The 14,438-nt window shown below is 37.5% G+C and overlaps 1 protein-coding gene across 1 annotated transcript in view; it reads left to right on the forward strand.

The window, feature by feature from the left end:
- The window catches only part of UNC5C (unc-5 netrin receptor C), a gene marked incomplete at its 5' end in the record, with an annotated part of 161,727 nt that overhangs the window by 17,679 nt on the left and 129,610 nt on the right, over window positions 1-14,438 (forward strand). Inside the window, one exon of the mRNA XM_079919847.1 lies at window positions 11,502-11,645. Within this exon, the coding sequence (XP_079775973.1) occupies window positions 11,502-11,645 (144 nt within the window). The remainder of the gene's footprint in view (window positions 1-11,501; window positions 11,646-14,438) is intronic.

The raw sequence follows: 14,438 nt of genomic DNA on the forward strand, positions 1-14,438 counted from the left end.
ACCCAGCTAATCATGCAAATGTCATCTTTATTAGTGTATCATCACAAAATATTAATTATTGTGGTTCCACACCTTATGACACTGAACTGCACATATTAAATAGCTAGCTTTCCCGTTCTCCCATAGAGATTGTCTATCCACTAGGGTATGTATCCTTTGAAGGGAATACATTTATAAAAGAAAGGAAAAGAACAAAACTTTACCTGGAGATAAGAACAGACACATGATTGAAGCTGTTGGTTCAGTTGGCAGTATTATACAGTTACATAAATATCTCAGGAAATCGGAGCTCGTGGTGGGAAACAATCATTTTTCCTTCTTAATTTTTCTTTGTGGTGCTGGTGCAGAATGGACGTGAAGACATTACAGGTTACACACGACATTCAGAATCAGGCATCACTCGTACATTATTTCAAGTTTTAGTTTTCTTATCTCTTGTGAAAACATCAAAATAAGATGTTGGACTGTAAAGAAAATTATAATAGTAACTAAACATTATAACCTAGATTTTCACATCAATTTCTTCAACATTTATTTTAGAAATAGTATTTTGAAAAACTGCAAGTACACTATTTGAAAATATTTTTCTTACATAATAAGCCAATTATACTGTTTTATAGCATTTGGGGCATAATGTTAAAATCACACATTCAGATATTTGAAAACTGAATTATATTGTAGAAGGCCATTTAATATTTATGTCGTATTCTCTCCTTCCTGGGCACACAGGAATATGACAAGTCCCACTTCCTTGCTGTGCAGCTTGGCCAAGTGATTTCTTCTAGCCCATGGGCTGTGAGTGAGCTATGTTGAACTTCTGAGACAACCAAGTCTTTTAAGAGCAGGTGTGAGCTCTCTGTGCTCTCTTCTCCTTGTTTGGAGACCCTGGTAGCCATGGTTGAGAAGATGTAGGTTGAAGAAGGATGTAGCCTGAAAATAGCTGCCCTGAAGACTTCTGTGATGGAAACATAGACTTTAATTTTGTAAAGCTCTGAAATGAAGGGCATTGTGTAGTACACAGCATGGCATAAACTATTTTAGCTTCTGAAATCACATTAGTTAGGCTAGTTAGTATCATATTAAGGGCTTACTCTGCTAAGAGTTTTACATGTATCACCTCATTTAATCCTTAAAATAACCCACTGAGTTAGGAATTTTAAATCCTATTTTCTTGTTGAGGAAAGTGCTATTTAGTGAGGTAGAGGAATTTTCCCAAGGTCATACATCTAGTCATTTGAGGAACTAGAATTTGAACCAAGTCCTTCTCCAAAGATCATACTCTCAATTAAGTTAATTGCCAAGGATGAATTAAACATAAGGTTTTACTGGCAAATAATGTAGCAGTATTGTCTTCTGGAATTCTACCTAAAGCTTATGTTTATCAAAAACTAAGTATATGTAACTTAGAATCAGCAGAAGGTCAAAGAGACATTCTCTGCATTTAAAAAAAGGAAAAACAGTTTAAGTGCATTATACTCATTTGCATTATTTTATTAAATCATCTTTCCCTTTGGAATAATAAAAGAAAAATTTGAGGCAGGGATCTCAGAATATATAAAAATATTTTGGAAATATCAGAACAAATAGTTATTTCTCAGTCTCTATAAAGTTCAAATTGAAAATTGTTTCAGCAGGAGTTCAGTACATACTCCTGGCTTGAAAATAGGAACTGCTCATATTTTTCATCTCTACTTAGAATTTCACAAGTTAAATTTTTTCCTTCTTGTAAATTGAGTCATTCTCGCATACTGGAATTCTTTTTTAAAAGGATAAGAAAAAAGGATCTTCTCACTGATACTTGATCTGTTTTCACTCAGCTATTACTGGAGGCCCAACAATTTTGGAGGCTCTAAAAAGCATTACAATAACTCCACTTTTTGTTCCCTGTTCTTAGTGAAAATAGCAAACATGTTCAAAATTTAAATCAGAGCTGTGTTTGATTATGTCTTTCTGGCTAGGATAGGAGGTACAACTGCCATCATGACTGGAAGTTCCTTTCCTCTAAAGTCTAAGGGAACAATCACATATCTTTTAAATAAGTATATCATAGTGTCCTGGGGGAAATATTCTTTCATTAATTCAACAAATATTTATTGTATGCCTACAATATGTACCAGGTATTATTCTAGGCCACAGCAACATCAGGTAACACACAAAAATTTCTACCCTGATGGAACTCGCATCCTAGTTGGAAAGTGAAGAAAGACTCTAGAAAACGTGATTGTGTTTATCAATTTTAAATCTTCTCTAAACGATGGAAATTTGCTTATTCTGCCCCAAATTAGTCAGACCTACCCTAGTTAGTTATTTCTATTCAGTTGCTTTGTGTCCCTGCCTCACCTGGGAACTGGGATAGGGATGTAAGAAACTCCTAATGGGTGAGCTGTGCAAGCTTCTTCGTTACTGAAATCAGCAGACTCTTCACTCATCCCGTCAGGGTAGCTTTACTCTATCTGTGCTTTAATATAGCAGGGACCTAGGGGGTGAGTAAAGTCCTGGGTGATTTGGCTGAAGGACAGGAAACTTAAAGGCAAATCACTAGAACTTATTCCTGCTGTTCAGATTTCATTTCTAAATATCATAGCCACATCTGCATTAACCTGGACAGTTCACATCCCCACCCAGACTGAACTCTCCCAACTCTGTTGAAAATTTCCCAAACCAGCCATGTCTTTCTCATCTGGGTATGTGACTAATACAATTTCCAGTCAGGGTGTTCTTCCCCCCTTCCCCTCCCTTAAAACTATGTTAGTACCTCCAATGGTAATTTTGTTAACAGAATATAGTTTTATTCTCAATTACTATTTTATAGGATATTTAAAAGGAATTTTATAGATTTCAAGATCTTTTGTAGGTGTTATTCCATTTCTTTCCTCACAAACCAATGGAACGAACAAATTCTTAACTTTATTTTACAAGTTGGGAAACCAGGGCTTGATGGATTTAAGACTTTCCAGAAGTCAGATAGTATATACAAAGCAGGAATTTATTCTCTTATCTAAATAAATCACTGGATTGCTGTGTATTAGACAAGTATTTGTCTAGTTCCTCAGTTGTCATAATAATTGTCTGGATGATTTGAATTTTTTTTAAATGAGCATTTATAGTTTGACTTAAAAATTTTTTTAAGGAATATGAAATGTATTGCTTTTAAGATAAACCAGTAGCTGTCCCCAGTATCCTACATATGAGCTGTTGTAAGTGGCAGTCACTCCAGAGTTGATGGCTCTTAATGCTTGTTTCTAAATCATTTGGGATAAGAAAAAACTAAAAGCCTGACAGTATGAGTAATTAGTATTCTGAATATATGTACCTGATTTTTATCATCAGACTCTTTTCAGAGGGTCACCAAGAATATTGCTCTTAACACTTATGATTAATGACTTGTTGTAAGATCATTGATCTGAAAAGAAATTTATAATGATAATTAAAATTAAAATTGGTAAAATTCAATTTAAGTAAATCAGATTAGTTTTACTTACTAGTAAAGTCATATTAATCTTCCTAAAGGATATGTCATTTTTAAAAATGTCATTTCACCACTGTACAATTTTCACAGGCTCCCTTCTCCACAATACAGTCTTCTGTAACTTGCATGCAAGGCTCTCCAGGAATCTCTCTTCTAATTCCATGGTCTTATTTCTTTACTTAATTCATGTAAACTACTCTGCACAGTGGTCACCATGCTTTTTCATCTCTGCCCTTTGGCTTCTTGCTGTTCTCTTCTCCTCAAGTGTCTTTGATTCCTCTTTAAATTTTTAAACCCAAACCATGCTTCAGCTTAAAACTCAAATATTCCATTCCCCAGGTTTCCCGTGATCTCTCCTTCTAAAGCAATTTCACTATAGCTTTCTTTATGGGGTTTTCAGAATTTTCCAAACAATGGATTACTTTTATTCAATAGATCAACATCTGGTGAATGCTAAACAAAACCTCATTGAAAGCCATGATGAAATGGGTTCTGTGTTTATGTTGACTGTAGGGTTCTATGGTTTAATAAATTTGGGGGGAATGGTGGCAGTCCGAATTAAACCTACTTCTTTATGTCAGAACTTCTGACCAATGTCTTCAGTATACTAATGGGCACTCTGAGTTTCTAAGAGAAAGTTGTATTAAGCAGAAATCCCCAAACTTATTTGAGCAAAACCCACTTTTTTAAGACACAGTTTAAGGAATATTGGTATAGTGAAAGGAATAGGAACACTGGATTCAGACAAATGTGGATCTAAATCCTGATTTCAGTAGTTATTAGCTGTGTGAACAATTGTTTAAATTCTGACCTCCACGCCTTACCTGTATTAGAGGTGTAACAATATCAATCCCAAGGATTATTATGCAGATTAACTGAGACCCATGGTAGATGTTCAATAAATACTAGTTACCTTTACTCTTCTGAGTTACAATTAAATTTACCTGTAGCTTGGATTTAACACTACTTTGTATTATAGCTATAACAAACAAATCATTCATTCATTTAACTTACATTAACTAGACAAATATTTGTGCCAATTACTATACTGATGGCTATACAGTGCATATGACAGAGCCCCTTTACTCAGTAAGCTACTATTTTTATCTCTAGTATCAGACAGTAAACTTCTGAAAAAGGGATCCATAAGCATTTCATCTCTATGCCCACCTTGGAAACTACTATGCCTGAAACAGGTGCTCAAGAGCAAGTGCCACAATAGAATGTAACCCATAGGAGGACAGAATCCTTATCTATCTTCTTTACCACTGTGTCCTCAGCACGTAGAAGAGTGCGTGGCACATAGTAGAGTCTCAACAAATACCTATTGAATGAATGACTGGACAAAAGCAATAGTAAGATCTATAATTCATAAGTCCACAGTTCACTAGTCTACAATAACGTGTTATTATTCCCCACCCTTATTGACAGGAATCTTTTTTTAAAATTTTGTTAAAATTACTTCTATTGAAATTACTGACAAATTACATGAAATAGGGACAGAAAGGAATGCATGTAGTTAGATTTAAATAATGATTAAGAATTATACTTCTAGGGCTTCCCTGGTGGCGCAGTGGTTGAGAGTCCGTCTGCCGATGCAGGGGACACGGGTTCGTGCCCCGGTCCGGGAAGATCCCACATGCCGCGGAGCGGCTGGGCCCGTGAGCCATGGCTGCTAAGCCTGCACATCCGGAGCCTGTGCTCCGCAACGGGAGAGGCCACAACAGTGAGAGGCCCACATAACGCAAAAACAAAAACAAAAACAAAAAAATAATACTTTTAAAGAAAAATGTTGGAATATACATTCAAATATATATAATGTTTGATGTTTTAGGAAAACTTTTTAGATGAGTAATATGTTTGGTTTCTCAGTGGAATGTGCTTTGTGTCCTTCCAAACTGAACACATTACCATCATCATATTTTCACAGAATAGCTTCTTTATATTCTAAAGAACATTGACATATGAGAAGAGATTAATTACAGAAAGCATTTTAGTTCCCATTTTGGTCTCAGAAAGGCTTCTTGGAACAGAGATTCAATAGGTTTTTCATCACCAAAGTCAAGAATTGGAATTACATGATGGACCAAAGCTGGTAAGATTAATTTCTGTCAACTCATTCATACAACTCTGTAAGTAAGAGAAAATACTTCGTATACCCACCACTCCAATTATCCTTCATACTTACAGCCCTAGGTTTGATGGGGTTAGAAAGTCAAATCAGAAGTAGGGGGCTTCCCTGATGGCGCAGTGGATGAGAGTCCGCCTGCTGATGCAGGGGACACGGGTTCGTGCCCCGGTCCGGGAAGATCCCACATGCCGCGGAGCGGCTGGCCCGTGAGCCATGGCCGCTGAGCCTGCGTGTCCGGAGCCTGTGCTCCGCAACGGGAGAGGCCACAACAGTGAGAGGCCTGCGTACCACAAAAGGAAAAAAAATAAATAAATAAAAAGTAGGAGCACTGGTTCTCCTGTAACATCTAAAACCTGACACTCCTAAAAAGAAAAGGGAAAAACAGTGTTAGCATTGTCAGGGTAAGTATCATTTGTCATTCTATTTTAATATAATCTTGCAATTAAATTTTCAAGTTTTGGGGGGAAGACTGCATTTATCTATGGTTGTCATATAGCTTTCTAGAAGCACTAGATGTCTTCCCACTCCAGATACATAATCCAATGAATAATTTTTTCTCAGCTCTAGACAAAACAAAAATAAAACAAAACACAAATCCACATTGGACACAGAATGCCAAACCAGAACCAAGTGACTAGAAACTATCACATAAAAGGTAATCAAGTCAATGGCCTAGGTATGAAATGCTTCCAAGCAAATCTTTTGAACCACTCAGTCCCAGCCATGTTATTCCTTGACTTTTAGGTAAATTCATCTTGATCACAAAGATAGTAAATGTAACTTTAACAGAATTATACTCATAATAAATCAAATACACTGGTAAGTTGCAATTCCCAATTACACAAAATAATTTTAGTTAATTAGATGGACTGTTTATATATTAAATATTATATTAAAAATTCAAGGAAAACATTTCAGAGAGAAGTTGGTAAATTATGCATTTACAGTGTCTTCTTTTCCTGATGTACTTTAAAGATTGTCAAATGACTTCATGTGGCATAAAACAATGTCTTAATTATAAAGGTCTACCTTTTGAGTTTTCATATTTTGATTATCTTAGTAAGAGTTATAAGTTGCTAAAATAACTATCAGTTTATTTATGGTATGACATCCTTTTAAACAATGATAGCATTTTGTGTGGTTAAATTTATATTAAGACATCTTGAGCTGATATGTTTCATATTTTAGATATTAGTGAAAACTAATAGGGTCAAGCTCTGGAAAAAAGCATGAAAAAGAGACCACACTAATTCAATAAAATGTAATATACTCCAGAACATCCTTCCCTGCAGCTTTGTGCATTTCCCACCAATCTGTGTACTAACTTTGAGTATACTGTAATGAGATTTGGTAGAGTCACCTCTGCAGCTCTTCTCCCGATAGAGAGAGTGCTGGAAGAAATAGAATTGCCAGGTCTGCACAACATGGTGTCTCAAAACTTCCCTTTGCGTATGAAAGATAAAGTAATTGGGAGGAATGAGAAATGCAACTCAGGTGCACATAATACTTAAGTCTAACATGAGGTGAGGATGCTTTTTAGTGAAACATACATGGAGTATTAGAAGATGCAGATTTGATGAGCATATTTAAAAAATATTTAAGATAATGCATGATTTTTGAGTATCACCTAATAAACATGATAAATGAATAGCACAAGGCTGGATGTGATATTTTATACATCTTTACATTTCTGGAACAACATAATTTTTGACATTAGTGGACTTTTAATATTTGTTGACAGCACTGCAGATTACATTTCTGGGGGAATTTGGATATTGTTTTAAATAATTATGCAACAAGATTAATCATGGATTTTTGATCACATTATAATAATCTCTAGAAAAACATTATTTGTGGTGCTTGACTTATGAAGTTAAATTTATGCTAAAGATAAGGAATAAATGCCAATTACCAGATTTTATTGCTAAATTTATGTATAGCCTCACAAAGATCCAATCAGAAGGTGGCATTTGCATCTGAATTTCTAAAATCATGTGAAACTCCCTATTAACAAGTTCGTGCTCATTATGAAACTTCTTGGTAAAGTATGCTAATTACTTTGCTGCACTCTGTCTCCCAAACCACAACGATTCCTATTATAAAAGCAAATCACTGCAAACTTCAAACAGCATGCATCCTTGAGATGCCGCTATTAAAGGAAGAACAGTGATGGGAAATCTTTGACGTTGTCAGACAGGATGGAAAATACACATTTGTATTTGAGTAAATCCTGTAGACCGAAGCATTTCCCCCCACCCTTAAATAACCTGAAACCAATTTCAAGTTCCCAAATGCTCTTCAAAGCAACCTGCTTGGAAGTAATGCTGATGGCATTTCAAATTTCAAGGCAGGTTGCTTTTTCCATCTCAAGACTTCAAGCAGATTGGAAATTGCACTTTCAAAGAAAAAGGATATTACCTACTTTTAGCCAAACCACTAGCCTCTGGTTTGATGAACAAAATGTCATAGGTAACGAACTTACCTATGGTAATGAAAAGATGATATGTGACCGAGTAACTCAGAGTCTGAATAATGCAGCTAAGTCTAGAGAATTCTAAAATGTAAGTGTTTAGATAACTTCATGCTCCAGTTTTTTCTTGTTCTGGTGTTGTTGACCACACGTTGGAGTGTAAACTTTGGGCATGTGGCAGGTCCAGTGTACAGAGCTGTAATTAATCCATCTCCTCCTGGATGGGGCATCTGTGAAGCTGAAGACAAAAATCGGTGTGTGCTTGACTCCTGTGCCCATGGGGAGCCTGGGCCACACAATTCAGAACATTCATATTATGAATAATCCCTGTAGCAGGCGGGTCTGTGACTTCTTAAAAGGATTTAGATGTGTGCTCAGTGGAAACATCCATGAGCCTCTTAGGGCAAAAGGATACAGTGGCCCTCATGAAGTTCTCCTAGCATTTAATTAGGTTTCCTGTAATTGCTTTAAGTAAAAGGGGGCGGGGCGGTGTGGGGGCGGGCGGGGAATGAAACCTGAAGTTATCATCTTGGGACACAAAATATTTCTATGCAGTTTTACTATCCTGAGCCCGTTTGTTGCTGCTCTACATTTTGGAAAGAACCATTATAGTTCTAAGGAAATACTGCAGGTTTATCCGCCCTTTGGTGACTGCAGCAACCTTTAGAGGAAGAGTTTCGTTTCCAGTAACTGACTTTCTGCATGAACAGAGAAGGTATAAACAAGTAAAACAGACAAAAGTATTAAACACCAGAGAGTGGAGTAAAAAGAAAGGAGGCAGGAGAGGAGGGAAGGCTCTGCCCCATCTTTGCACAGATTTCTAGATATCAGAAAAATGAGAACAATTACAATGAGACAGGAAAATGAAAGGCCCAAGCAAGGACCAGGAAAAAGGAAGGAAATTAGTGTTATTTGTTAATAAGTTGGTTTTTTACTGTGGAGACTTGTTTTATTGGCTAAAATAATAGAGTAATCTTTTCATAGAAGGGTGAGGGATTGGGATATGCCAGTTACTTGAAAATTCTTTTTAAACTGATCACTCTATAAACATAAAAACGTTACTAATTTCCAAAATGTTAAAATAATACTTAATAAACTTTTGTAAATAGAGTCGCCCCATCAGGATTTTGCCATGCCTTGGGCTTCTCAAACCCACTTTCCTGGGCTTCATTCCAGTTCAGGGACTCACAAGCGGACCTAAGGACTTAGTTGTTTCTGTGACTCAACTCCCAGCAGCTTGTGACAGGAAGAATTGTTTATCCTCCAGTGGGTCGGCACCTACTATCGTTGGGTGGTTGCTAATTTCCCTGAGTGCTTTTACCCGTATGAACATGTCCTAGATTTTAGGGTAAGTACTGGAATACCCCTTTTTAGGCTCTCCAGATGACACTTCTTTCATGTTACTTATGCCAAGAAGTCATGATCAAACATTTTAAAATATCATAACTTTTAGGAACTAGTTAAACTTTATATCTTGTACATATCATTATACCATATATATCGTATATATATTTATATATGTATATTTTTAAATTCTCATCTGATTATGTCATCTTCTTGCTTAAAACACTTGGTTCTCAGAAAGAAATCCCAGATCCTAAATATGGTGTACAACAGTGGTTCTCAAACTGTAGCATGCATCAGAATTCTTGGAGGGCTTGTTAAGATATTGCTGGGCCGAACTCTCAATTTTTCTTGTTCACTGAGTCTGGAGTGGGACCCAGGAATTTGCATTTTCAACAAGTTCCCAAGTGATGTTGATAAAGCTGTTTTGTGGGCCATACTTGGAGAACTGCGGGTTTACAAGAATGTATATAAAGTGGTCCCTTTCTTGTCTCTAGTTTCATCTCATGCTAGTATTCTCTGTGTCCAGTGCTCAGTTGTCTTCTCCTGGGTTCTCAGTCTCATCCTTCCCTTTCCTACTTCTTCCCATGTGCCCTGTCCATCTCCCCATAGGATTTAATCAACCTAAATCATGTTGGAGCCTTTTATGTATCCTCCTCCCCAAAATAAAAGTTCATTGAGGGCAATGACTATTTTACTCATCAGGGTTTCACAAGTACCTAGTGCAATATGTTCTACATAAGTGATGCTCAGTAGATATTTGGTGAATGAATGAATGAATAAACAGTACAGAGTAATACATTTAACTTTTCTTACTGTGCTCATACTTGACGCAGAGCAAATTCTCCTACTCCCTAAATGGTGCCCCTGCCAGTTCTCTCAGTAGACACTCCATGCTGGAAGTATGTGCAAGAGAACTGGCAGTTGCCCACATATATTGTTCAGATAATCCTTCTTGCTCGTGCAAAGAGGCATACTGCAGGATGAATACCCCTAAAATGATAATCCCAGATTCTTAGTTCAATTTTTGTTATTTTAGGATTACATAATACTGTGAAATAAATTCCAATTATTTGAGCATTTTAACTAGAAGCCACTTTATTTTTAACAGGATTTTGGTTACATTGTTAGTATAGAGAAACACTTGGGCTTTCAAAATATTACTCATGAAAACCTTAAAGTCATACATTCTTTGGATAGAACAGCAGAGGTTTGTTAACTAAGGCTAGTATTTCTTTTAAGAAAAACAATGTACCTTAATAATAAACAAAGCTGGGCTTCCCTGGTGGCTCAGTGGTTGAGAGTCCGCCTGCCGATGCAGGGGACACGGGTTCGTGCCCCGGTCCAGGAAGATCCCACATGCCACAGAGCGGCTGGGCCCATGAGCCATGGCTGCTGAGCCTGCGCGTCCAGAGCCTGTGCTCCGTAGCGGGAGAGGCCACAACAGTGAGAGAGGCCCGCGTACCGCGTACCGCAAAAAAATAATAATAATAATAAACAAAGCTGTTTAAAATGACTTAGTTTTAAAAAATCACCACATATGTATAAAGGACTAGGTCATATAATAAAAACTGATACACATATTTGTGCATATAAATATATATATTGACGATTTATATACTTATGATTATAGTTTTTTGGTCATTCTCTCTCATTTCATGTAAAGAATTAGGTAGACTTAGTTATTGTAAAGCTATGTACAGCATATGGGTATCTTACCCACAACCTGTATAATTAAGATAGAATCCTTAGAAGATGTTAAATTCAAGTTACTGTTTCAATACACAGAGGAAGATACCTTGGTGGAGGGTGAATGTTATGCTATAATGGGAAAGGTGTAATTCTGTGGCGTGATAGACCAAGTCCACTTTCATTATCTGGTGAATCCAGAGATTTGAAATAGCAAATAAGAGAATGAAAAAAGTGTGGACAAGTAACTGGATCCAGAGGAAAATCAGAGGAGATAAGAGGCAATATCTAGGACGTTGGTCTATGGCATCAAGAAGGATCACTGGAGGAAAAATATATGTATGGTGTTTTGTTAATACAAGTCTTCCCCTGACTTAAATCTTCCTTCACCTTGGCAGGTCTCATTGTCCGGGAAGTAAGCATTGAGATTTCACGCCAGCAAGTGGAAGAACTCTTCGGGCCTGAAGATTACTGGTGCCAGTGTGTAGCCTGGAGCTCGGCGGGTACCACCAAGAGCCGGAAGGCCTACGTGCGCATTGCATGTGAGTCACAGTGCAGGGGCACCGTGGATTCCAGAAACTGATGGAAAATGGGAAAATTTAGACCATAAGTGCTCTAGTGTCAAAGAACCCTGGTTAAAAATTGCTCCCAGATTTCTGAATTTGAGCTACACTTTCCCTTTAAGTCACCAGAATACCATTTTATTTTGTTTCAAGCACTGAGTAATTTTCCTTTATGGGTGTGAAAGAATTCGTGCTACTTTCAAAAGATTGAATTTTCTTTTTTAATCTGGTAGTAATTAGGCTATGGGAAAACCAACTCTATTCCTTTAATGAGTTTATTCTGCCAATCTGTTAGGACAGTGTTGACTAGTTTTGCTCTTAGAAATAGAAATTACCCAGACAGTTTCTCTGTTTATTTTAGAACTGTTCTAGTGCATCAGAATACACCACTGTTTTCCAAACTGTGCTAATTTATAGAGTATTTGTGTTGAAGGAGAGGTTAAGAGGTGCCTCACACACAAAAAGAGTGTTCCATAATCAATAAACGTGGGGAATACCTTTTTTTTGGACAAAGTTAAAGAGGTTTCTTCATTGCAAAACTTTCCAGATTCCTTAATATGCTAACGTGCATATTATCCCCAAGGAGGAGATGTAGTCTGCAGCTCTTTCTGCAGACCCTTTTCTCAACAAGTACTATTCACACCTTGAGCGGCATGAATGCTGCTTTAATCTGTCTTTAGGTTCCAAACTGAGAAATTTTCTCAAGTATGAGACCACTGAAACCCATGTAAATTTTATTACCTGAATTCCTTTGCATGTTTGTATTTTACTAAATTTCAATTTGCATTGATGTCAATGTCACTTACCTGTAATATGTCACTAAGTCCCAACAGTTTTGGCTCTGATGCTTCCCCCAATTCTGTTCTCGCCTCTTCCTTCCCTTCTGCTTGATCTAGATCCCAACCGTTGCAAACACTTCCCGGTTAGTCTCCATGACTCGAGTCTTTTGCCTTTTCTAATCCTTCCTCCATATTACCACAAATGCAAGATTTCAGAAGATTCCTAAAACTCAGGTCTCATCTCAGCTCACCTCCATCTCTGCTAAATTTTTATAGTGGCTTGTGAGATAAAGTCAAAATTTCTAACAATGGTATATATCACTGTATTAGTTTGCTAGGGCTGCCATAACAAAATTCCACCGACTGGTGGCTTAAACAACAGAAATTTATTTTCTCACAGTTCTGGAAACTAGAAGTCCAAGATCAAGGTGCTGGAAGTATTGTCTTCTTCTGAGGCCTCTCTCCTTGGTTTGTACATGGTCGTCTTCTCCATGTCTTCATACTGTCTTCCTTCTGTAACTGTCCACATCCAAATCTCTCTTCTCATAAGGATGCCAGTCATACTGTTTAAGGCTACCAGTATGGCCTTAATGGCCTCATTTTAACTTAATCACCTCTTTAAAGGCCATATCTCCAAATAAAGTCGCATTCTGAGGTACTAAGGGCTAGGATTTCAACATGTGAATTTTGGCGGGGAGTACACATTTCAGCCCATAACAACCATATTTCATTGTTTATATAAGGTAACCTAAATCTCCAGCTCTGACCACAAAGAATGTCTCCAATCGAGTCACACTAGATTAGAAATACTTCCATTTCTATACTTTCCAGCTATTGTTCATACTGAAAGGTTTCACCTTTCTCTTACTTCCTTTCATTATTTGTAAAAACTTATTTATTCAATGAATATTTAGTAAGCATTTACTCTGTTCTTGGGACAATTGTAGGTATTGGGTATGGAGCCAGAATCAAAACATATAATGGTCCCTGCCCTCAGGAGGCTTATGTCTGGTGAGCAAGGGCACACTCTATATGAAATAAATAATCAGAGACAGAGCAGATGTTAAGTGCTATGAAGAAAGATAAGTCGGAAAAGGGGGTATGTTGTGCTGGGGAGGGTGGTCAGGGAAGGCATCCAGAAGAAGTTGACAGTTGAAGAAACCTGAAAGAAGGGAGAGAGGAAGTCAGGCAGAGGGGACAGCAAGTGGCGTAAGTACAGATGCCCTGAGGCAGGAATGTGCTGGCGGGTACCAAGAAGATCGAATTAGCCAGAGTGGCTGGAAGAGAGTGAGCAAAAGTAGACCCCTGGGTGAGCTGAGAAAGGTATGGACAGGAGGGCAATGTGGAGATGGCCTAGGCCCTGTGGGTGTAACATCTTTGGTCCACAGTATGAAATGAGAACTTTGGAATGTTTTCAGCAGAGGAATTCATGACACGACTTCCATTTTAGCAGAACACCTGACTGCTGTGTTGAGAATAGACCATGAGAAGCAAGAGTAGAAGCAGGGTGACCAGTTACGAGGCTGTGGATGTGGGAGATGTTAGGATACATAGATTAGAAGCTGTGGAGCAGTGAGACCTGGATTCTAGATATATTTAAAGGCAGAGGTAGTAGCTTTTTTTGAGAGGTTAGATGTGGGATGTGAGAGAAAGAAAGGAGAGAATGATTCGAAAGGCCTGAGCCTGTTGAAGGATTTCTTTCAGTTGTCCTTAGTGAAGTCATTCCTGCCTCATCAGTTTCCAGAATGATAGGTGTTCCTTTCTCAAACCTTTCAGAGCAGTTCATCCATCCTCTTAATACAGGCTTGTCTCCTTTGAATTATATTCACTTGTCGTAATGTCTGTGTTTCATGCCAGCGAGTTCTCTGAGATCAGTTTTGCTTAATTCAGGTTTGCTTAACTGTATATCTTCAGTGCTTAGCACAATGCCTAGAACATCAAAGATGTTTAATAAATTTTGTTGAATTAAAACCATTAGAAAGGGCTTCCCTGG

Source organism: Stenella coeruleoalba (assembly GCF_951394435.1).
Source record: "Stenella coeruleoalba genome assembly, chromosome: 4".
NCBI lineage: Eukaryota > Metazoa > Chordata > Mammalia > Artiodactyla > Delphinidae > Stenella > Stenella coeruleoalba.